A 24,293-nucleotide genomic window follows, 5' to 3' on the forward strand; every position below is an offset into this window, starting at 1 on the left:
GCTAGCTAGTGCATCATTTTTCTAGTTTATTAACAATTACATATTCTCTTTCTTCCCTTCTGAACCCTGATCTCTGGAAGCTTAGTGAGTTACTTAGTGAGAACTTTTTCCTCAGAAATGTAGCATGCCTTAGGCTAACAGAGGCAGCTTTTCCGAGCCTACGTGTCGTGGTTTGGATTGCTTGAGCAGACAGACAGTAAAAGTCTGGCTCTAGCCGAGCACAATCCAGTTTCCACCACAGACATCGTCATCTTCACAGCTGGACAGATATACGCCAGTGCTAGCCGTCTGGAACACACATTTTCATTGCTAGCTGTGCTTTAGCCAGAATTTGTGGTTATGTAAACACAACCCGTATTGTGTCGTCTCCACCCCAGGCGCTAAATCCTGCTGTACCTTCATTGTAAAGTCAGATATAAACTCTTGCTGACATCCGTTGCTTTTGACGTCAAAGTATATTACTAAACAACCATTATTTACTGTATAACTGCCTTTTCTACTCTGGAACAAGCTCAGTCATGTACAGTCCAATTTTTGGTGTAGTTTTGTGTGTGGTATCTTTAAGGCGGAACAGACTAATATGTTGTGACAAAATCGCTCTGAAATGCTCTCAACAGGGTGGAGATGAAGCCTTTGTGTTTTGAATTTATTAGCTCATGCTGTCCACACCAAGCCTTTTCTGTTTTGATGAAATAAACATTGTCGAGGCATCACACTCCCACCACACAGAGAAAACTCAAGTCACAGCCACTAGCGCTGGTTGCATAACCAATCCCATTGTGCCTGATGATTCTCCTTTATCTGGAGTACAAGACTACAACATTTCAGTTACCTACACAATATGAATAGATTTTAAAGGATTAGTTCACTTCCAAAATTAACATTTCCTGATAATATACTCACCCCCATGTCATCCATATGTTCATGTCTTTCTTTGCTCAGTGGAAAAGAAATTAAGGTTTTTGAGGAAAACATTCCAGGATTTTTCTCCATATAGTGGACTTCAATGGGGATCAATGGGTTGAAGATCCAAATTGCATTTTCAATGCAGCTTCAAAGGACTCCAGCCGAGAAATAAGGGTCTTATGTAGTGAAACAATGTAAAATCACACATTACATAATCATGTTGGAAAGGTCGAGCACAGTTAGTTCTTCATCTGTGTACTTTGGTTCAAAAAGGTAGGGCAGGGCGAAAAAAACTCATTTTCTCCTCCAACTTCAAAATTGTCCAACACTTTTTTAATAAAGGGTGTTTGACTTTCTTTGCATGCTCGCTTTGTAAACACTGGGTCGATAATTCCATCTACATCATTTTTATTTTTCTTAGAAAATGACTGATCGTTTTGCTAGATAAGACCCTTATTCCTTGGCTGGGATCGTGTAGAGCCCTTTAAAGCTGCATTGAAACTGCAATTTGGATCTTCAACCTGTTGATCCCCATTACAGCCCACTATATGGAGAAAAATCCTGGAATGTTTATCTCAAAAACCTTAATTTCTTTTGGACTGAAGAAAGAAAGACATGAACATCCTTGGTTTACATGGGGTGAGTAATTTATCAGGATTTTTTTTATTCTGGAAGTGGACTAATCTCTTAAGACCCTTAATTGACAGATAGTACATAAAATATGTAGAGCTTATTGGCTTACTGTTCTTAAAAAATGTCACAGAACATATAGGAACATGGCTCATATCTGTTTAAAAGTTTATCTATTGCAGAAATGAGTTTACAGTATGAATGTTGAGGAGGAGCCTTGACCAATGGAAGTAATAACAAGAGCAGTCGTATTTTAAAAGTGCTGATCAGAGTGTTTTGTGTCCTCTGTGAGAAGGGCTGTCTGCCATCTCATTTAACACTGAAGGACAGTGTAGTACCAGATGTGACAAAGAGGAAGAGAAAGCTAGAACTTGGCAAAATCAGGAGGAAGACTGGGTGTGGGCATTGGAGAGGACTCATGGAAGGTCTGTGAGTGAAATATTGTCATTACAATGCTGAAATCTGCAGTTGTTTTAATTTCAAACACGTTAAGCTAGTTCCCTAAAAGGATAGTTGGTAAAATTCAAGTTCCTCTTTTTGGATATCTAGTAGAAACCACTGTGTTACAGTTAAGCCATAACAAACAACCCTAAAAGTTGTACTTGTTTATGTGAGTTTCACATTGTTTTAACCTAGAACGGAGCTAAGAACGTATTACCGGTCAATTCCCTGTAGCAATCTGTGGTTAAGTGCTTTACTTTAAAGTACAATAGTTAAGACTCATGGCTTACTAGTGAGGATCAAACCTGCAACCTTCTGGTTACCACCCCTGAGCCTTAAAGGATAAGTTGATCATTTACTCACCCCCATGTCATCACTTGGTCTTCAGTCGCAAAGAAATTAAGGTTTTTAAGGAAAACATTCCGGAATTTTTCTCTATATAGTGGACTTTAATGGGATCCAGTGGGTTGAAGGTCCAAATTGCTGTTTCAATGCAGCTTCAAAGGGCTCTACACGATCCCAGCTTGGGAATAAGGGTCTTATCTAGCGAAACCATCGGTCACCAAAAAAAAAAACCGAACTTATATACTTTTTAACCAGAAATGCTTAATTTGCACTAGCTCTGCAATGCGCGTCTACGACTTCACGCATTATGTAATCATGCTGGAAAGTTAAAGCGCAATTAGTTGTTGGTCTCTGTACTATGGTTCAAAAAGGTATGGTAGGATGAAAAACTCTTTATTTTCCCCTACAAAATCATCCGACATCATTGTTTTACCTTTATTTGGAAAGGGTGTTTCACTTTCTTTGCACATTCACTTTGTAAACAATGGGTCAGCACTTCCGCATACCTCACCAACAGAAAGGCTTGTGCAAGACGAGCATTTGTTGTTAAAAAGTATATACATTTTTATTGTTTTAAGATCCATATTTCTCGACTGAGATCGTGTAGAGCACTTTGAAGCTGCACTGATACTGCAATTTGGACCTTAAACCCGTTGGCCACCATTGAAGTTCACTATATGGAGAAAAATCCTGGAATGTTTTCCTCAAAAACCCTCAAAGTCAAACTCACGCTGTGTTGGAGCACTAACTAAATTCCCAAATTCAACTGTGAGAAACGGTCTCCTCATCACTGGACATGTTCTTTCTTCCATGTAAATATTTTGAACAGATAGCAGCTAGTATTTCTCAAAGCTGCCTAATTCGGAGGTCAGTGCGAAGTCATTCATCTCACTTATAAATAGACTGTCTCTTCCTGTCTCTTCGCAACAGGCTATTGCATCAAAACTCACTGATGTCTCCCAGCAGGACTGTTTGTCAATGGGAAGTGTTTCAAAATTGCTACTTTAAGAATATTGACATAATTTCACAAGTAGATATCTAGTGTATCATTCTAGACTAGGGGTCTCCAAACTCAGTTGTCCTGCAGAGTTTAGCTCCAATCCTAATTAAACACACCTGAACCAGCTAATGAAGGTTTTACTAGGTATGCTAGAAACTTACAGGCAGGTGTGTTGAGGCAAGTTGGAACTAAACTCCACAGGACACTGGCCCTCCAGGACCAAGTTCTAGAGCATCTTGAATTGCTACAGTTGTTGAGGCAGTTTTTCTTAATATCATGGCAGAAAAAGCCAGTTTTCTTTCCAGTACATCCGAAATGGGTGTGTTGAAACATCTAGCCCACATTTATGTTTGATTGTTGAGTTTTTTATGCCTGTTGGAGACAGGGAAGAGAGGACTATTGTTCAGCCCTTTGCATCCTGAGCAAAGCATTTCCTGTCTTTTCTGTCGTAAGGAAGTCTGTTCTTCAAATGTCCTCCATAGGTTGAACAACAGAACACACTGTATGTTCTCTAAGAATATATGAAAGGAAAAGTACAAACACCCAAGTAAAATTACCAGAAAAATGGTATTAGATTAATATACTGCAATATTATGTAACATATTGCAAACATGTATTCCAATAGGGTAAATTTTGTAGATCATAGACAAATAATTCCCTCTTCTACTCTCGTCAGGTTTGCCAGAAGTAAATCAGTTGACCTCCATCATAACCAAAACCCAGAACCTGACCCTGGATGAGAGCTTTCCTGAGGATGCAACTGCCCCGGTGGTGCGGCAGCGCAGTGTGGACCCAAGCCCAACCCTGAAACTCAGTAACCAGCCTTCCTCTGCTGACATGGATGTGGACCAACCTGACCCTGCTGAAGCAGGAACAACAGATGACACCAACACCTGCAATGGTCACATTGAAGAGCCACTCTCCAAACCACAGACCAAGTCTCTCAAGCCTAGACCACCTTCCCTCAAGGTGAAGGCCCCACTGAACAGTGTAGACCCTAATGAGGTGGATGACGATCCTCCGATACTTCCAAAGGGGAGCTCCAACTTTGACCACGGTCAGTTTGACGAATCCATAAATCCATTCGCGTCTGGAGGGCCCAGGTTTCAGAACTCTCCGCCTGCCAATGCCAGTATTCCTAAATCAGAGTTGACAGACGAAATGCCTGCACAGCCAGTAATTTTGGAGTTTGGACTCGGCGATGCCGAAGCAAAAAGACCTCCACCCAAGAAGTCTGGCAAAAAGACAAGCAGCAAGCTGACTACTCCAAAAAAACAAAGACCAAAAGCTGCTGAAACAGCACCTCCACCATCGGAGACATCATCAGAACAAGACCAACCGCCATCTGAGAATGTGGCTCCCGTAAACGTTGATGATATTCCTATTCCTAAAAAATCCTACAACTTTGACCCAAGCGAATGGGATGATCCCAACTTTAATCCTTTTGGTGGGAACGCTAAACTTGGCAACTCGCCAACACTTCCTAAAGGATCGTATAATTTTGACCCTGATAACTTTGATGACTCTATTGATCCTTTTAACCCATCAAAGACCTTAGGTGGAAGTGATGTGAATAAACCATTGACTGAGAAGCTAACGGACAAACACAAACCAGAGGGAACTGTGGAACAGCGGAAGAAAGCAGGACAGTCTCCGAAGAAAAACAAAGACAGGATCATCACGTGAGTGGCGCATATGCTAGACCAGGGTGCCCAAACTTGGTCCTGGAGGGCCGTTGTCCTGCAGAGTTTAGCTTAAACTTGCCTCAACACACCTGCTGGGAAGTTTCTAGGATGCCTAGTAAGCTAGATTAGCTGGTTCAGGTATGTCTAAATTGGGGTTAGAGCTAAACTCTACAGGACAACGGCCCTCCAGAACTGAGTTTGGGCACCCCTGTGCTAGACAAACAGACAAAAAGTACGTTGTGGGTTGCATCTATGGCATTTGTTTACTTCTGTATCTAGCAAAAAGGTGCAGTTTTCATCTACTAACATTCTAAACACATCAGTCTCACCTTTTGTGTTTTTTACTGTTGGTATGCTATACCCTTTCTTTTCAACATCTCAGTTGTCATCTAATCATGCATCTTTCATTTGGCACAGTCGTTTTTTTGTATATGTACTTCACAGTCGTAACGTTTACAGTAGTCTGTCCCAGTGTAAACAATTCCCACTTTCAGCTAAACTTTGGCATCCCCTCTACAAACTAACTCCTACTTGTTTGAGAAAGCCAGGAAGCTTAAACTCACTCCTACTTGTTTTCTTCATGCTTCTATTTTGCCCTCTAATGTCTTACGGCATGTCCCCTCTCCACATCTCCTCCTCTCTGTGTGTGCTTCCTCCCTGCCCTGTCCCTTCCTCTGTCATACTGTCCTCAGGACCACTGAGCAAGTGCAGTTTCTCTGTATTCTATTGTAAGTATCCTTTCCTGCTCTTGTTTGCTGTACTTTCACTGTAATCTCTTCAGTCCCATTGCATGTCATGAGCTCTTTTGACGACTGAACTGCTCTCTGGCTCCAAATCATGAACAAACTAGGGCACTTATATATTTTATTGTATTCTAACTGTCCAGCAGACAGAATTGATTTAGTCCATAGGCATTTTGTAATGATTTTCACATTTTACTCTCTCGTGGCGGCTAATATAGAGAAGGTCTCTTTACTTAACAGGGTTGAAATAAATGGTTAACCAATGAGTTTTTCAATAGATGCCAATACCTAAAAAACAAACTGACAATCTGTCATTAATTCAGACTATTAAATAATAAACTATCAAAAGCAAGTAATCATATGGTTTTATTAAACATATTTGTTGCCTACTATCGATTTATATTGCAAATAATGGGTTTATAAAGATCTGTACTGAGTAGTATTTGGTCATGTGATCTCAACACGGTGACAATCATGACATGGGACCATCCTGTAGAAAGTAATGCAACTTTTTACAGGGCACTAATATGGCTGGAGTTTATGGAGTTCTTATCTGATGTTATTGTACAGAATTGTAAATATTTATCTATAAAACTTTGGTAATGAATCGAAACTGTTGGTAATTTTTTTTTATTTATATATTTTTAAAAGTTCACTTGAAAATGGTTCACTTAAATGTGCATTATCTGTCTATCTGTTGCTATCAGTATTAATGCATCTATCAATACAATACACTATAAAAGTTGTTTCAGTACTTCTTGGTTGCTTACACTGATTCTGTCAATATTCTTTCCTGTAGGAACTCATGTAAAGTAAAGAAGTATGAAAATCAGTCCTTAGTCCTGGATGTCTGCAATCAGGTATCATTTCAACATTGTCCAACAAACTGCTAATTGTATGCATCTTGTTCTTTGTGGGCATGTATTTGCATATCTTTTGTGTGTACCTGACTTCAAACGCATTACATAACAAGTACACTTGAGGTCAAAAGTTTACATACAACTTGCAGAATCTGCAAAATTGTAATTACTTTACCCAATTTAGTGGTAATTTTGCACCAACCTGAAAATTTATGTGCAAGATATTGCACATAAAAGACGTTTACATATAGTCCACAAGAGAAAAAATTAATTCAATTTATAAAAATGACCCTGTTCAAAAGTTTACACACTGTACACTTGATTCTTAATACTGTGTTGTTAACTGAATAATCCACAGCTGTGTTTTTTGTTTAGTAGTTACACATTTTTGTGTATTTGAACCCTTTCCAACAATGACTGTATGATTTTGAGATCCATCTTTTCACACTGAGGACAACTGAGAGACTCATATGCGACTATTACAGAAGGTTCAAACACTCACTGATGCTCCAGAAGGAGACACAATGCATTAAGAGCCGGGGGCTGAAAACTTTTTGAATTTGAATATCCGGGTAAATTTAACTGATTTGGTCTTCTGGGAAACATGTAAGTATCTTCTGTAGTTTCTGAAGGGCAGAACTAAATGGAAAAAAAGAATGATATTTAGGCTAAATAAGAAAATGTACACATCTTCATTCTGTTCAAAACCCCTATCTCTTAATGCATCGTGTTTCTTTCTGAAGCATCAGTGAGCATTTAACCTTCTGTAATAGTTGCAAATGAGGTCCTCGGTGTGAAAAAATGGATCTCAAAATCACACAGTCATTGTTGGAAAGGGTTAAAAATACAAAAATGCTGAAAAAACAAAGAATTGAAGGATTTTTCTGAAGAACAGCAGGCAGTTTAACTGTTCAGGACAAACAAGGGACTCATTAACAACTGTCACTAAACAAATAAAGTATTAAGAATCACGTGTATGTAAACTTTTGAACAGGGTCATTTTTATTAACTATTATTTTATCTTGTAGACTATGTAAATGTCTTTTATGTAAAATACCTTATTCAGGTCGGCACAAAAAAAAATAACATGCATTTTGTATGATCCCTCTTATTTTGGTAAAATAATTAACATTTTGCAGATTCTACAAGGTGTATGTAAACTTCTGACCTCAACTGTATACTGCATTCAAAGCATCTAGATTTGCTGCATTGTCTTGGACGTAGTTTTTACTGCAATGACTAAGCAAACATCCTTCTTGTTCCCTCACTCCTTCCCTCTTTCTTGTCTACCTCTCTCTCTCTCCAACTCTGAACAAACCCTCCTCTTCAAATACAGCATCTCTATATCATTCCCCTCTCTGAACTAGGACACTAGTGGCATCGTTGTGTCTGTATGTGCACAAAACAAACTAAAACAGAACGCAGTTCCTAAAGCAGGTCACCATGTCCTCCTGTGCTTTTGTCCCAGAGAGTCTAAGGCTCTATGAGGAGAATGGAGTCTGAGGGGCTATGACTAATTTTTTAGACTGTTCAAATATTTTGCCTGTTCACGGCAACTGAACTGCAGTGCTATTTTGCATGCAGGGGAAAACTGTATAACCATTATATATCAAGTCTAAGTGTATAACATTTTTAATTATGCACTTTCTATATCACAGGAAAAAGATGAAGAGGAAGATCCTGCGTCTAAACTCCCCCACCGCATCCATCACGCCACAGATGAGGAGAAGTTAGCCTCCACTGTCATGGGCCAGAAGGACGGCCCAGAGGAGTTTTCAGACTGCACCAAAACAACCACCTCTACCAAGACTGCAGACGGTGAGGAAGAAGTTGTGGATTTGTTACTGCTTAGTCTGCTCGGTTGCAGCAGTGTTTATTCTCAGATAATAAATCAATAATCATTAGAGACTAGGTCAATCTGTCACTAATGAGGTTTAACAAGCACTGCTCTGTTAGGTCGGACAGTTTGGGGGCATTGTGTAGACACAGAGCTCTTATAAATGGGAAACAGACTTACTTGTTTTGCTTGCCTCTCTCTCTCTCCTTCAGGAAAAAAGAACGGTCCTCTGTTCTGTTGGAACAGTAATTGTCCAATAAACAAAAACAGTTGCAGACAGTCTTGTTTTTCCAATTATATTTTAAATCGGATCCTTTGAGATACCAGAGAGAATTTTGTCACATGTAGTTGATGAAGTTCATTGATGAAGCTGTGTCACAAATGTTGAAAAGACTTTTTTCAAAGACAACATGAAATCAAAAAGACATTATTAAGAAAGTGTCATATTCTTTTAGTAAAATGTTGATGCTAAATCATATAGAGAAGGACAGGAAAGGGCACAATATTCTGACAAACTAAGTAGTTGTAAAGATACGTGCACGCAGTATTAAGTTATTAGCCTAATATTTCACCTACCTGACTGGAAATGATAAGAACAAACACAAATGTTGTCAAGATTCTTGCTCTGGAAATCCTAGTTAAGTTTGGCCAACCACAAACGCCTTTTGTTCCTCAGACAGTGTTTTGCACTCTTATTCCAGATTTGTTCAAACTTTTGGCAGTCTATAGTACTCCAACTGTTTTTCCTGGTCCAACCGATTAGTACAACCTAAAACATGACAATAACTGACCATTTTCAGCAGCAATAATCAGCTAAATTTGCGAGTTTCGTTCAGTTTTCAGACAGTTTACTTGCCGCCAAATATGACCATTTGATGTAGCGTCAGGAAAACACTATTGTTTCAGTGAAATGCATGATTTTACAAACGTAAAATGCGTTGTGAACGCCATTCAATGTTGTCTGTATAGATAGTACCAGCGTAAAGAGCTTTCTTTTGTTTTCTTTCATTAAATCGTTCATTATGTCATGTGTATACAAATGCAGAAGAAGTGAACGCAAGAGCTTTTGAGCTGAATTCAACTGCCTATATTACTAGAGCATGTGCTGCCCTCTATTGCCAACTTTGTGAATTATTTTTTATAACCATAGAGAGACTGTTATAAACTGTTTAAATACTTTTTTCTGTGTAATATTTTCCAAAAATCTTTCTCCACTTGCAAAGTAAGAGCAAAACTAATGATAAAATAATGGGAAATGGTTCAGTCAGTAATAATCTGTCTTTCTCTTCAATCAGATCTGCCAGTGGGCATAACAGACCAGTTTGATGAGAAGGACCTTTCCTCTCCTGTAAGTTCTGTTTTGTTATTGTCTATTAGATATGGCATATGATATGGCATATGACTACCTTCAACACATGAATTCCTAGCAGAGGTGTCATATATCTGCTAGACAGGGATTCATCATTATAAACCCATTAAGAGGATTATGATGTCCACAGGCCTTAATCTACCCAAGGGCAAGCTCATAACTAGGTCAGAGGAAAGAGTGTAGTCATTGTTCCTCATCTCATTGACCAATTTTGTATTATGTATGTTACAATAAGAGCATAAGATATAATAAAGCTACAGTGGTGGCCAAAATTATTGGAACACTAGTATTTTCACCAGCTACAAATGTTTTTAAGGAAGTTATTTTTATCTTTTGCTGTAGTGTCAGTAGGAAATATCAGTTTACATGTAAAAACAGTAATTTTGCCTTTAATTGAAACAATTCAGTTAGATTTCTGTTTGCACAAGGAATCTGTGCACTTGCGCATAGTTTTTCAGGTAGCTTTGCAGGTCTCTTGAAGCATCTTGGAGATCTTGCCACAGTTCTTCTAGATTTAGTCTGTCTCAGTTTGTTCTGTTTCTTAATGTTTATATTTATAATATTTATTCTACAGAGTGACAGTTTGTGCAAGAGTCAGACTCTGAGCTCTTCAGACAGTGATACCATAGTGAAGACGAGTCCAGGGCTGGATTCAATCCCTCTCAGTGAGATAGATAAAGCTGCTGTTCTCACGCTGATCAGAGAAGAGGTAACACAAACATCTGCCCTGTGTCTATACAGTTCTGAGCATTCAGTCCTGTTACAATTTACAGTACATGTAAACACATGTAACCATTAAATAACAAACTAATAAAATTTGTAAAAATTGTTGACTGAAATTTTTGTTGTACTTTTTAAATTGTTTCTTTAATAATTAATTATTATTTTAACCACTTCCCTGCTGAAAAAAAAAAACTTAGGCTTAGGCTGGTTGGCTGGTTTTAGATGGTCAACCAGGCTGGTTTAGAGGAGTTTTGGTCACTTTTCCAGCCTGGCCAGGCTGAGAGACCACCAGCTTAAACCAGCTAAGACCAGCATAACCAGCCTAGGCTGGTTATAGCTGTTTTTTTTTTTCTTCAGCAGGGTTATTTGATTGTTTATTATTAAGTTTTGTAATTTAAAGTTGCATAAATTAAATTTAAAGTCAACTGTATTGTGTTTTTGTACCTGTAGATAATTGCCAAAGAGATTGAAGCCAATGAGTGGAAGAGGAAATATGAGGAGAGTAAACTGGAGGTTATTGAAATGAGGTACGTCCTAATCTAGACCCCTTCCCACAATGCACCAGGGATGGTTTTATGCCCACATAAGTTTAATGCCCGCACAGTCCCATTAAACATTCTAACATAATTTACTCATTTTACTACAGGAAAATAGTGGGTGAGTATGAGAAGACGGTAGCTCAAATGATTGGTGAGTGATTTACCTCTGAGCTGTTGAATAAAATTCTGAATATAAAATTTAAAGATGAAATATTTTACATCTGGCATTTTTTCCCAATACAGAAGATGAGCAGCGAAAGAACATAGGATCTCAGAAAAGCGTCCACCAGTTAACCTTAGAAAGAGATCAAGCCCTCGCAGACCTCAACTCAGTGGAACGCTCGCTTTCCGACCTGTTCAGACGCTACGAAAACATGAAAACCGTGCTTGAGGGCTTTAAGAAGGTAAGATTTCTTTAATGTCTGAAATGGTATTTCTCTGGACATATACTGTACAGATGATTCCACTGGTCTCTTGTCAGAATGAGGAAGTGCTAAAGAAGTGTGCTCAAGACTATCTCACACGCGTGAGGCAGGAGGAACAGCGTTACCAGACACTCAAAATCCACGCAGAGGAGAAACTTGACAGGTAAGAATGATATAGAGCATTTAAGTAATACATAAGATTTCCATGTGCATTTTTTATATTTAAAGGGATAGTTCACCCAAAAATGGAAATTCTGTCATGTTGTTCCAAACCTACACTCTTAAAAATAAAGGTGCTTCACGATGCCATAGAAGAACCTTTTCTGTCTAAATGGTTCCATAAAGAACCTTTAACATCTGAAGAACCCTTCTGTTTCACAAAAGGTTCTTTGTGGCGAAAGAAGGTTCTTCAAATTATAAAAAAGTAAGAAAGATATGGTTCTTTAAAGAACCTTCGGCTGAATGGTTCTTTGTGGAACCAAAAATGGTTCTTCTATGGCATCGCTTGAAGAACCTTTTAAAGCACCTTTATTTTTCAGAGTGTACAAGACATTCGTTCATCTTCGGAACACAAATTAAGATGCTTTCCAACTCTCCATAGACAGCAATGGTACTACCACGGTCAAGAATTATTTTTGCGAACAAAATGTTTTCGTGTCGAGTCATAAAATTACGGGTTAACCATTGATGTCATATGGACCATTTTAAAGATGTCCTTACTATGTTTCTGTGCCTTGACCGTGGGAAGGACTTTTGGTGTCTATGGAGGGTCAGAAAGCTCTTGGATTTCATCAAAAATATCTTAATTTGTGTTCTGAGGATGAGCAAAGGTGTTTGAAACAACATGAGGGTGAGCAATTAATGACACAATATACATTTTTGGGTGAACTATCCCTTTAATCTAATCTATTTTACTCAATTGATTAATTGACCTGCGAATGTTTTTGCAGAGCGAATGAGGAAATAGCTCAGGTGCGAGCTAAGGCCAACGCAGAGAGCGTTGCATTGAATGCCAGCCTGAGAAAAGAGCAGATGAAGGTGGACTCCCTGGAGCGGGCGCTCGAACAAAAGGTAAACTCACACACATTCACCGTTAAAGGAGTAGTTCACTTTCAGAACAAAAATGTACAGATAATGTACTCACCCCCTTGTCATCCAAGATGTTCATGTCTTTCTTTCTTCAGTCGTAAAGAAATTATGTTTTTTGAGGAAAACATTTCAGGATTTCTCCATATAATGGACTGCTATGGTGCCACTGAGTTTGAACTTCCAAAATGCAACTTCAAATGGCTCTAAACAGCCACAGCCGAGGAAAGAAGGGCCTTTTCTGGCAAAAGATCGGTTATTTTCTTAAAAAAATTACAATTTGTATACTTTTTAACCTCAAATGCTCGTCTTGTCTAGCTCTGTGTGTACTCTGTGTAAGTATATACATTTTTTAGAAAATAACCGATTGTTTCGCTAGATAAGACCCTTTTTTCCTTGGCTATGATCATTTAGAGCCATTTGAAGCTGCATTTAAACTCGTTCAAACTCGGGGGCACCGTAGAAGTCCATTATATGGAGAGAAATCCTGAAATATTTTCCTCGAAAAACATAATTTCTTTACGACTGAAGAAAGAAAGACATTATCATCTTGGATAACAAGGGGGTGAGTACATTATCTGTACATTTTTGTTCTGAAAGTGAACTACTCCTTTAACCACAGCCAATGCAATGTAACGCATGCTGTAATATAAAATCAAAAAACATGACTTAAAATCCACATTATTATTTTCAGAATCAAGAGATGGAAGAGCTTACTAAGATTTGTGATGAGCTCATTGCAAAATTGGGCACCACGGATTAAGAGGAAGGCGAACCCGCTTACAAAATATTGCCCTGTCTGACCCAAAACCAGAACGTGTCTGGATCTCCCATTGCATTTTTTTTCCATTTTGGAAGAGTTCGCTTTTCCATGGGTCTGGCACTGGAAGAAATAAGATATGAGCTGAAGAATCAAATAAAAGAGTCCCAAATGCTTTTACAGATTCATACAGTGCTGATGTTGGACTTCCGCCGATATGTGGTGATATAAAAATGATTCTTGAAGAGGGTGGGAAAACCACCCACATATCTTACCCACATATTCTGATGACTTTCTGCTGGCTGTTTTGGCAGCTGTGTGTATGAGCGATTAGGAAAGCCTCTGGGTGTGTGTTCAGGTGTGAAGAAAAAGACATGGGATGAGGGTCATTAGTTTACATGATCGCACTGCTGCTATTTGTAACGGAGGGAGCAAATCATATTATTTACAACTTTTAAGTTACATTACTTACATTGGAAAGTACTGTAGCTGGTGTAATTATTTGCTTATATTTTAGAGGTCCTGAAGTTTAAGAAATATCCAGAGTTCAGTACAATATGATTTGACAGCACTGGTGGTGTAAAGTTGATTACAATGAAAATTAAAAAAAATATGTTAATTTGTGTTCTGAAGATGAAGGTCTTATGAGTTTGGAATGACATAAGGGTGAGTAATTAATGACAGAATTTGAACTATTTCTTTTAACCCTAAAAATTACGACTTAAAAATATACTAGTATTAACAAAATATTTAATGCAAGTGCTTTTCTTAAATTGTGAGATCTGCATATTTCTTTTAAATCCTCTAAAACTGGCCCATTTACTTTAATTAAGTGCCTCACCTTCACCTCGATTTTTGCTTTTTTCTATTAGTCAACGTTCTGCCACAAATGCTGTTGAATTTAATTTGTATTGAACCTGGAATATTATTTCACAGAGTAGTTTTTAGCATATATAAAGATTCTGTTGAAAAGAGTTTTTAGACGGTTGTAGTTCCATCCATTGTTTTTTTACTCTCTGTGTGTTTAGGTGCCAAATTATCGTAATTGATCATATTACGCAAGCTCTGGTGTTACTAGATGGGGTCATATGAGGTCATATTCATCCAATCAATTGCTTGCTTGCAGAATACAGCACAAATGCCTAAAACCCTAACTGAAAGCACTTCAACTTTCTTTTATTAATGAATTACTTTGGTTTCAAAGTCTGCATGAAGTACAGAGTTCATCACAAGTTTACTCTCTATTTTATTGTGCTGCGTCGACCGGACCGAACCATTTTCAAAACATTCAATGAACTCATTTCAAGAATTGACAATCTTTTGCTAAAGTATGTGCCTCGTGCTGATGTGACGCTTTCTATTGGCTGTTGTTTCTTTTGTACCCACAATTCCTTTGTGCTATCTTATGCAATATTTCAGCTCAGAATAACCAACTGCCAAATGAAACCGCTATCCGTGTGCCAAACATTGACGGGTCGTGTGGAGAAGTCGAGCCTGTAAATTGTTGTGTTGGTGTTCTTGACAGTACTCACTGACCTGTGTATATTTTTATGACAAGAATACTGTTCTTTTATTGTGTTATTAATGTTTTTAAAGTGGAAGAGAGAAAGAGAGAGTTGCACAGATATCCCGTTGACTAATATATATTTTGTGCATAAATGCATTCCCCGAATAAAGTAAAAATTGCTTGACGACAGTGGTTTTGTATTTCATATAAATATTTGGTTAACAACACTTAGCATTAGTTAACTATATTACATGAACTAACAATGAAAATATTTAAATATTTGCTTATGCATTATTAAAATCAAAAGTTGTTTCTTTTAATATTATGTAATGGACCTGAGATGAAAATGAACTAACAGTGAGTTTTTTTAGAGCTATCGAACCGATTAATTGTGATTAATTGTTAATCTGGATTAGTCACATTAAAAAATGAAAGTTTGTGTATGTGTGTGTATTACACACGTGTGCATTATTATTAGTACACACACACATTATGTACACACAAACTTTTGTTTTAGATGTGATTAATCGATTTGACATTGATTTGTATTTTTATTCACTTAAATTAACAAAGATGAGTAAATACTGCAACCAATTTATTGCTTGTTGTTAGTTAATATATTAATGTTAACTTGTAAATTTGTAAACTTGTAAAGTTATTTCTCTTTTAATATTATTTAATGGACCTGAGAGGAACTTGAACTAATAATAAAGAGTTCTGTTTTTTAGAGCTATCAAATCAATTAATCGTGATTAATCATGATTAATTGCATTGAAAAATAAACGTGTGTATATGTGTGTGTATATGTGTGTTTATTAAATATATATATATATATATATATATATATATATATATATATTTAATAAACACACATATAAACACACATATACACATATACATGTGTATATATACACACACACACACACACACACACACACACACACACACACACACACACACACACACACACACACACACACACACACACATATATATATATATATATATATATACACACACACACACACACACATACATATATATAACATATTATGTAAACAAACTTTTTTTTCCGAAAGCGATTAATCATGATTAATCGATTTGACAGCACTAGTATTTTTATTAACTAACCTTATTTTGGATGTGTTTAGTTGCGATTAATCGATTTAACTAGTATTTTTAAACTAACATTAACAAAGAAGAATAAATATTGCAACAAATGTATTAATTGTTGTTTGTTAATGTATTAAATAATGTTAAATTGTAAAGTTGTTTCTCTTTTAATATTATTTAATGGACCTAAAATTAACATGAATTAACAATTAAGAGTTCTGTATATTTTAGAGATATCAAATCGATTAATTGTGATTAATTGCACTGAAAAATAAAAGTTTGTGTGCACGTGTGTGTGTGTGTGTGTGTGTGTGTGTGTGTGTGTGTGTGTGTGTGTGTGTGTGTGTGTGTGTGTGTGTGTGTGTGTGTGTGTGTGTGTGTGTGTGTGTGTGTGTGTTTATACATATAAACATACAGTAGCCTACATGCACATATATTACGTAAAGATAAATTTTTATTTTGGATGTAATTAATTGATTTGACATCACTGGTATTTTTATTCACTAACATTAACAAAGAAGAATAAATACTGTAACAAATGTATTGTTTATTAGCTCATGTATTAAATAATGGTAACTTGCAAATTTCTAAACTTGTGAAGTTGTTTCTCTTAATGTTATTTAATGGACCTGAGATTAACATGAATTTACAGTTAAGAGTTCTGTATTTTTTAGAGCTATCAAATCGATTAATCGCGATTAATCGTGATATATTGCATCAAAAAATAAAACTTTGTGTATGTGTGTGTATTTATACATATACTGTGTACACACACACACATATTATGTAAACACAAACATTTATTTTGGATGCGATTAATGCTGTTAAAGTGTCTCTGTGTGACATTTATATTTTGAATCCATAGGTGGCCCCATTCTTCGAGAGTCGCGTGATGTCATCGGGGATTCCGGATAAATAGGTTGCAAGGTTTAGTTTAATTTCATTATTGAAATAAATGGAGGCGTCTTGAAATGCATGTTTGGCCTTATTTAATGGTTTAGTTCGACGAGCTTTAAAATGGTTATAGACCTTTTTCCTGAGTACACTATCCATAGGAACCCATTCTAATAGCGTCCTTAATGTAGCTAACGTCGGCAGCTTCGTGTCATTTACACCCTCATTAAACTTTGAGGAGTAAGGCACTGACAAATGACTGCAAAGTGCAAAGTGATGGTGCTATAGAGTCGTGTTCGTTTTAAAAAATATTTAAATATGTTTAACATTAGATCAACAACTCGGAATATATGCTACTGACTAGAAACACTGGAGACCGGTGTTGTGCCGAATTCTGACCCCCGCCAGATTACTACCCCCCTAGTATTGGTAGGTTTAGGGTTAGGTGTGGGGGAGGGGTTAGGATTAGGCAATCAGGTAGCGATTTCAACGAGAGGGGGTAATAATTTGGCAGGGGTCGAAAATGGGCACAACACCTGAAATGCAAAGCATTCCTTAGGTTAAGAGTCAGGCTTGACTTGCATGATCAGTAAAAAAGGTCAATAGGCCGTAACAATTGCGATTAATTGAAATCGAAAGCACTAGTATTTTTATAAACGAATTTTAACAAAGATGAATAAATACCGCAACAAATGAATTGCTCGTTGTTAATGTATTAAATAATGTATAATGTTAACTTGCAAATTTGTACGCTTGTAGTTGTTTCTCTTAATATTATTTAATAAACATGAACTAAATAAGGAGTTCTGTGTTTTTTAGAGCTATCAAATCGATTAATCATGATTAATCACATCGGAAAGTAAAAGTTTGTGTATGTGTGTCTGTATTTAAACATAAATGTACAGCACACATATATTATGTGAAGACAAACTTTTATTTTGGATGTGATTAGTTGCGATTAATCGATTTAACATCACCAGTATTTTCATTCACTAACATTAACAAAAGAATAAATATTGCAACAAATGTATAGCTTGTTGTTAATGTGTTAAATAATGTTAAATTGTAAAGTTGTTTCTCGTAATATTATTTAACGGACCTGAGGTGAACATGAACTAACAATTAAGAGTTCGGTATATTTTAGAGAGATCAAATCGATTAATCGTGATTAATTGCATCGAAAAATAAAAGTTTGTGTGTGCACATACAAATATGCATAGTACATGCACATATTATGTAAACAAACTTTTATTTTGGATGCGATTAATTTGGCATCAGTAGTATTTTTATTCACTAACATTAACAAAGATGAATAAATACTGCAACTAATGTATTACTTGTTGTTCGTTAAAGTATTAAATAATGTCAACTCCTACATTTGTAAAATTGTTTCTCTTATTATTATTTAATGGACCTGAGACGAACATGAACTAACAGTAAAGAGTTCTGGTTTTTATAGAGCTATCAAATCGATTAATTGTGATTAATCACATCAAAAAAAAAAAAGTGTATGTGTGTGTGTGTTTATACATATAAATACTTGTACACAGTACATGCGTATATTATGTAAAACAATCTTTTATTTTCGAATTGACATCATTTGACATCATGGTATTTTGTTCACTAACATTAACAAAGATGAATAAATACTGTAACAAATGTATTGCTTGTTAATGTATTAAATAATGTTAACTTGTAAATTGTCACCAAATATTACAATAATTGAAAGTGTTAAAAGGTACAAAGATGAATATGCCAGTACTCATATCAGTTTACAGAAATGTCTCATGTAAGTGTTTTGCATCGCTAATCTCTTCTTAAGAGGGATATCTGGTGACGGTAGACTGGATATTAATATGTGCGCTCGCAAAGAGATTGTCCTTATGGTGAGGACAGATACATTACAGTGAATTATACCATATGCAAATGCACAAAATATTTAAAGTATACTGTAAACAGATAAAAAATAATTGCTGAAAGTAGTCTGATGTTATTTTGAGGCCATCTGGTAAGTATAATTGATTTGCATGTGTCTTGCGATAAAGGGAATCTGAATTAAAATTGCATTTAAATATGCAATCAGACTGTTAAATATGCAATCAGACTGTTAAATATGCAATCAGACTGTTAAATATGCAATCAGACTGTTAAATATGCAATCAGACTGTTAAATATGCAATCAGAATGTTTCTCCCCTTGTTTGCCGTTACTTATGCGTTGTGCGTGTGTTAAGCTGCTGTAATGCTCATGTGATGGATACTCACTAGGATTATGGAGAGGTGCTGAGGTGTTTTGTAATTAAGACTTCCACACTGTCCCAGCACTTTTCCAATACAACCTCCTCAACATGAAGTCTGTCCTCGCCGTACTGGTCCTGTTCGCCGCTGTGCTACACAGTGAGTATAGCATATATTGCGTCTGTATAGTACCAAATAGATCCAAAAACACAAAATTGTTTAATATCTTTCATACTTTAAGTGTTAATACTCCTGTAATAGAGATTTTACAAAAATAATAATGGGTTATACTTGATTTTGTTCTTGTTACAGTGTAATCAGGTACTGAGTAATATTGCAAAAGTATTCATTCTTTTCACGTTTTGTTGCAGCATTATGTTAAACTGCTTTAATTTAGTTTTTCCCCACATACACTCTATACACCATAATACTGCCAAAGCAAAAACCAGATTAGCAAATTTTACAAATTTATTTAAAAAATAAAACACTGAAATAAGTACATTGCATAAGTATTCATACCCTTAACTCATAGTACATAGTTGAAGCACCTTTACAGCCTCAAGTCTTTTTGGGTATGATGTGACAAGCTTTGCACATCTGCATTTGGCAATTACCTGCCATTCTTTGCCTCACCTTTTCACCTCTCAAGCTCTGTCAGTTTGGATGGGGGCTGGCTGGCAGACATTTTCTAGAGTCCTAGTTGTTCCAATCGTCTTCCATCATGGATAACGTAGTCTACATGCTTCTGTGAACCTTCAGTGCAGCAGATTTTTTTCTGAACTCTTCCCTAGATCATTGCCTTAACGCAAGTCTGTCACTGAGCTCTGCGGACTTGGTTTTTGCTCTGATATGCATTTTCAGCTGTTAGACCTTTTCAGAGAGGTGTGTGCCTTTCTAAATCATACTCATTCAAATGAATTTGCCACAGTTGAACTCCACTCGAAGTGTAGTAACATCTAGAAGCAATATGAATGCTCCTGAGCTAAATTTCGAGTGTCCCAGAAAAGGGTATGAATACTTATGCAGATCTCTTCAGTTTTTTATTTCTAATAAATTTGCAAAGTTGTTACAAAACTGTTTTGAGCATTTTTCTTAATGGTGTATGAGATGTAGATTGATGTGGGGAAAAAAGAGTAATTTAAAGCAGTTTAACATAATGCTGCAGCAACAAAAGGGGTATGAATACTTTTGCAAGGCACTGTAACTATTCATAATTTACTGTTATTACTATATTAAGTACATATGTAACGCTGTTTAAATAAAATGCCATCCAATAATGGTAACATTAATGAGATATCAGTTTTTTTTGTCAAGTATAGACCTACAAAATCTCCTTTTTATATAACATTTAGTAACAGCAACTGTCTAGGCTACGATGGCTATCATAAATAAACCATTTTATATCCCTACTGTGCTTGTGAAATGATTAATAGCATATGCATTGAGTTTGAAGTGGTTTAATCTCAGATCAGCTGTGTTGTCTTGTCCGACATGTGAAGGTGAGGGGCTGAAGTGTTACACCTGTGTAGCTAATAACCTAGACGAGTGTTACCGGCAGGGCTCGACTGTGTGTCCTGCTCATTCAGATGCCTGCTCTACCATCATAGGACCCAGTAAGTACATGCACATCCACACACACGTACAATAATTCATATTGCAGTTCGCATGTTGACCACTTGAGGGTGACATCACTCTTGACCACGTCTTTGTTGTGTTTCAGTTTAATAATGTAGGAGAACGAGGCACGTTTGACTTTAGTTTACTCCCGTATGTTTACTTTGGAAAGACATAAACACACACCTTAAAGACTTTGCTGCAAATAAAGCTCCCGTTACTGCAGAATAATGGTTGTGAGGACATGCCGCGAACTAAATATAGCAGAATGGAATCAAAATGGAACGTGCCATTAAACAGTAAAGATGAATTGCAGTTTTAGTAACATTTAAACATTTAAAGAATATGGTTTAAAAAAAATCATGTGTTTTAAATATGTACCTGCTGCGAATCAGCGATTTAACTAGGAATTCACTGAAATGTGTAATAAAATGTACAGACTACCAGAAAGCAAGCCTATCCATTTTATTCTTTGATGTGGAGGAAAGCCTATGGGCGAGACTTCTAGTTTATTAGCCGCTATACGAAAAAAGGAAAAGAATAACAGTACAATAAAAGTTAAAACCCTGGTGAAAAAAACAGCTAAAACTAGCCTAGGCTGGTTTTAGCTGGTCAACCAGCCTGGTTTTAGAGGGGTTTTGGCCAATTTTCGAGCCTGGCCAGGCTGGGAGACCAGCTAAAACCAGCTGCTTCCCTGCTGAAAAAAAACAGCATATGCTGGTTGGGTATGTTTTGGTGCTGGGATGCTGGTTTTAGCTGGTTTATGCTGGTCCTTAACCAGCATAAACCAACTAAAATCAGCATCCCATTTATTCAAAGATGAATAAATACTGTAACAAACATATTGCTTGTTAATGTATTAAATAATGTTAACTTGTAAATTGTCAGCAAATATTGCAATAATTGAAGGTGTTAAAACCAGCAACATGGCCAGCATAGACCAGCATAAACCAACTAAAACCAGCATCCCAGCACCAAAACATACCTAACCAGCATATGCTGTTTTTTTTTCAGCAGGGTTAAACCAGTTACGACCAGCCAACTGGCCTAGGCTGGTTTTAGCTGTTTTTTTTTTCTGCAGGGAACTGTTTGCACTACAAACCAGTGTGTTCATAATTAAGATAATACATTAAAATAATATGGTAAGACACCAATTTGCAAAATCAAACAGCAAAACAAGCTGTTTTGTACAGCTAAAAAAAGCTGGATGCGGAAGCCAGACCCATAAAATTTACAAATGGCCAGGCCCTCTCACACAGGAAAAATAAGGTGGATATGTTCCAATAAACATTGGAAAAAATAATAATGTTATAGTTATGGCATACATAAATTTCTGTTCTGTAATAAATAATAAATTTCTACCATGAAAAACCTGTCACAACTTGCATAAACCTGATATTCCCTTTTGAGAATTGTGAGTCAAACCATGGTTTTACTACTAATAAAAACAAAAAACTATGGTTTTGCTACACTATCCATAGTTTAATCATGGTATTTGTAGTAAAACTATGGCTAGTAAAACAAGGTTACTACACTTTTACTATAATAAAATCATTTTCATAAGGGTTTACTGAATAGTGTGGCTGTATATGAACATTTCATTGGGAAGACTGATGCTGATTTGAGACTGTTTGTCCATGCAACCATTATACAAAACTACCGCTATAGAAAACAAACAATTGTGTAATTGTTTTCTGACTCAACCTGAAGTTAATGAGACACAACTCTTGTCACAACTAGCCTCGGGCTTCACTCTTACATAATACAGTTTCTCCTGGACTGCACACACACCCAAGCAAATGTGCGAACCAAACGTGGATTATTTGATGATGCATTCTGCAGCAATGTTTGGACTGAGGGGATGTTTTTGTAAGTGATGTGCCGCTTTGTGGTGGCCTTCTAATTCCACCATGTGTTTTCCTCACCACAGACTCTGTTATGAAGTCATGTGCGTATAAGTCCTTCTGTGACAAGTCTCACATGAGCAATGGAGAAATGAAGCTGGAATGCTGCTTCAACGACGACTGTAACGGCCCTCACCAGTCCCACAGCCATGGGGAGCACCACAACACTGCCATGAGCCTGAGCTCCAGCCCTGTCCTGCTGCTGGGGGTCCTGCTGCTTAGACTGGCTCTCAGTTCCCTGTAAACCTGAATAGAGACCTTTAGTCATATATGTAAAATTAAAGGCATTAATGTAACTGATAGATGAGCTTATGTCTGTTACACATGAAATACACTGTTCAGAATTTTTTTTACAGATAATGTACTCACCCTTTTTGTTATCCAAGATGTCCATGCCTTTCTTTCTTCAGTCGTAAGAAATTATGTTTTTTGAGTAAAACATTTCAGGATTTCTCTCCATATAATGGACTTCTATGGTGCCCCCGAGATTGAACGTCCAAAATGCAGCTTCAAAGGGCTCTAAATGATCCCAGCCAAGGAAGAAAGGGTCTTATCTTGAAAAACTATGGGTTATTTTCTAAAAAAAAAAAAATACAATTTATATACTTTTTAACCGCAAATGCTCGTCTCGTCTAGCTCGGCAAGACAAGCTTTTGAGATTAAAAAGTACTGTTTATAAATTGTAAATGTTTTTAGAAAATAACCGATCATTTCGCTAGATAAGACCCTTATTCCTCGGCTGGGATCATTTAGAGCCCTTTTTAAACTGCATTTTGGAAGTTCAAACTCGGGGGCACCATAGAAGTCCATTATATGGAGAGAAATCCTGAAATGTTTTCCTCAAAAAACACCATTTCTTTATGACTGAAGAAAGAAAGACATGAACATCTTTGATGACAAGGGGGTGAGTACATTATCTGTACATTTTTGTTCTGGAAGTGAACTACTCCTTTAAATAAACACTGCTTAGATTTGGTGTTCATGTCTTTTACTTTCAATTGTGTATGAGCTCAAATGAGCATCTGCTAAACTAATAAATGACCAGTTCAAATGATTGGTGGTGAGTTGTCTGATTGTACTTTATATCTGTTCAGCTGTCTGTGTCTGTCTATGTCTGACTGTCTGTTTCCAGTCACTATGGAAAAGTAAGCATTACTGGTGCATGTGAATCCTCACGCAGGGCTACAGGGCATCCCCAGCTGCATGACGTCAGTCATGTGCAGCAGACACATGGGGCGTCTGTAACTTTCATAATGTGGTAGTGAATGATGGCTGGTTTCAGATTGCACTGCTGGTGGGAGGCGGTGGACTCCTTTATAAGTGTTGCAGGACATCGACAGAATCAGTGCTGCTGCATCCAGATACGAGTGTAACTTGGAAGACACAGTTGCTTCACAGGAACAGCGTTTTCTGAGGTAAGTTTATGGCGCCAACCTTATCATTGAATCGAATTGTGTTTAAAACGCTAATATATTACATTTATGTCTTGAAATGGTGACATAACAGTTATTCTGTTGGATATCTTTAATAATAAAGATATCCCACAAATATCAAATGCACTCGTTATATTTATATAGGATTTATACTTGGAAAAACTTTGGAGAAAATGTATTTAATGTGTAATTCTAACGTATTACAAGTTATATTAACTCAAGCTATCACACATTTTCTTGAA

The 24,293-nt window shown here is 36.7% G+C and overlaps 3 protein-coding genes across 6 annotated transcripts in view; all 3 read left to right on the forward strand.

The window, feature by feature from the left end:
- The window catches only part of tacc1 (transforming, acidic coiled-coil containing protein 1), a 42,930-nt gene extending 27,890 nt beyond the window's left edge, over positions 1 to 15,040 (forward strand). For 3 of the 4 annotated variants that reach the window (XM_073829044.1, XM_073829043.1, XM_073829041.1), the window contains exons 3-14: positions 3,999 to 5,004; positions 5,700 to 5,735; positions 6,550 to 6,610; positions 8,269 to 8,428; positions 9,743 to 9,795; positions 10,391 to 10,525; positions 10,990 to 11,066; positions 11,186 to 11,229; positions 11,322 to 11,482; positions 11,560 to 11,666; positions 12,454 to 12,574; positions 13,284 to 15,040. In XM_073829044.1, coding sequence (XP_073685145.1) covers positions 3,999 to 5,004; positions 5,700 to 5,735; positions 6,550 to 6,610; positions 8,269 to 8,428; positions 9,743 to 9,795; positions 10,391 to 10,525; positions 10,990 to 11,066; positions 11,186 to 11,229; positions 11,322 to 11,482; positions 11,560 to 11,666; positions 12,454 to 12,574; positions 13,284 to 13,352 — 2,030 coding nt within the window. In that variant the 3' untranslated portion in view covers positions 13,353 to 15,040. The remainder of the gene's footprint in view (positions 1 to 3,998; positions 5,005 to 5,699; positions 5,736 to 6,549; positions 6,611 to 8,268; positions 8,429 to 9,742; positions 9,796 to 10,390; positions 10,526 to 10,989; positions 11,067 to 11,185; positions 11,230 to 11,321; positions 11,483 to 11,559; positions 11,667 to 12,453; positions 12,575 to 13,283) is intronic. The other variant, XM_073829042.1, reaches the window with a different exon arrangement.
- Positions 15,041 to 18,852: 3,812 nt separating this feature from the next.
- LOC141299494 (uncharacterized) lies at positions 18,853 to 23,672 on the forward strand. Its single transcript, XM_073829850.1, has 4 exons — positions 18,853 to 18,871; positions 19,185 to 19,259; positions 20,600 to 20,713; positions 22,645 to 23,672. The coding sequence occupies exons 2-4, from the start codon at positions 19,211 to 19,213 to the stop codon at positions 22,860 to 22,862; spliced, it is 381 nt and encodes a 126-aa protein (XP_073685951.1). The 5' UTR covers positions 18,853 to 18,871; positions 19,185 to 19,210; the 3' UTR covers positions 22,863 to 23,672.
- Positions 23,673 to 23,919: 247 nt separating this feature from the next.
- The window catches only part of loxl2a (lysyl oxidase-like 2a), a 29,408-nt gene continuing 29,034 nt past the window's right edge, over positions 23,920 to 24,293 (forward strand). Inside the window, exon 1 of the mRNA XM_073829700.1 lies at positions 23,920 to 24,033. The gene's annotated coding sequence lies outside the window, so the exon portion shown is untranslated. The remainder of the gene's footprint in view (positions 24,034 to 24,293) is intronic.

Source organism: Garra rufa, chromosome 23 (assembly GCF_049309525.1).
Source record: "Garra rufa chromosome 23, GarRuf1.0, whole genome shotgun sequence".
NCBI lineage: Eukaryota > Metazoa > Chordata > Actinopteri > Cypriniformes > Cyprinidae > Garra > Garra rufa.

Excerpts from the sequence above, each read along its gene's own strand:
- LOC141299494 (XM_073829850.1), top strand. The coding sequence starts at position 19,211 with ATGAAGTCTGTCCTCGCCGTACTGGTCCTGTTCGCCGCTGTGCTACAC. Across the intron at positions 19,260-20,599 it reads GTTCGCCGCTGTGCTACACA|GTGAGGGGCTGAAGTGTTAC; the intron begins GTGAGTATAGCA and ends CGACATGTGAAG. Across the intron at positions 20,714-22,644 it reads CTCTACCATCATAGGACCCA|ACTCTGTTATGAAGTCATGT; the intron begins GTAAGTACATGC and ends TCCTCACCACAG.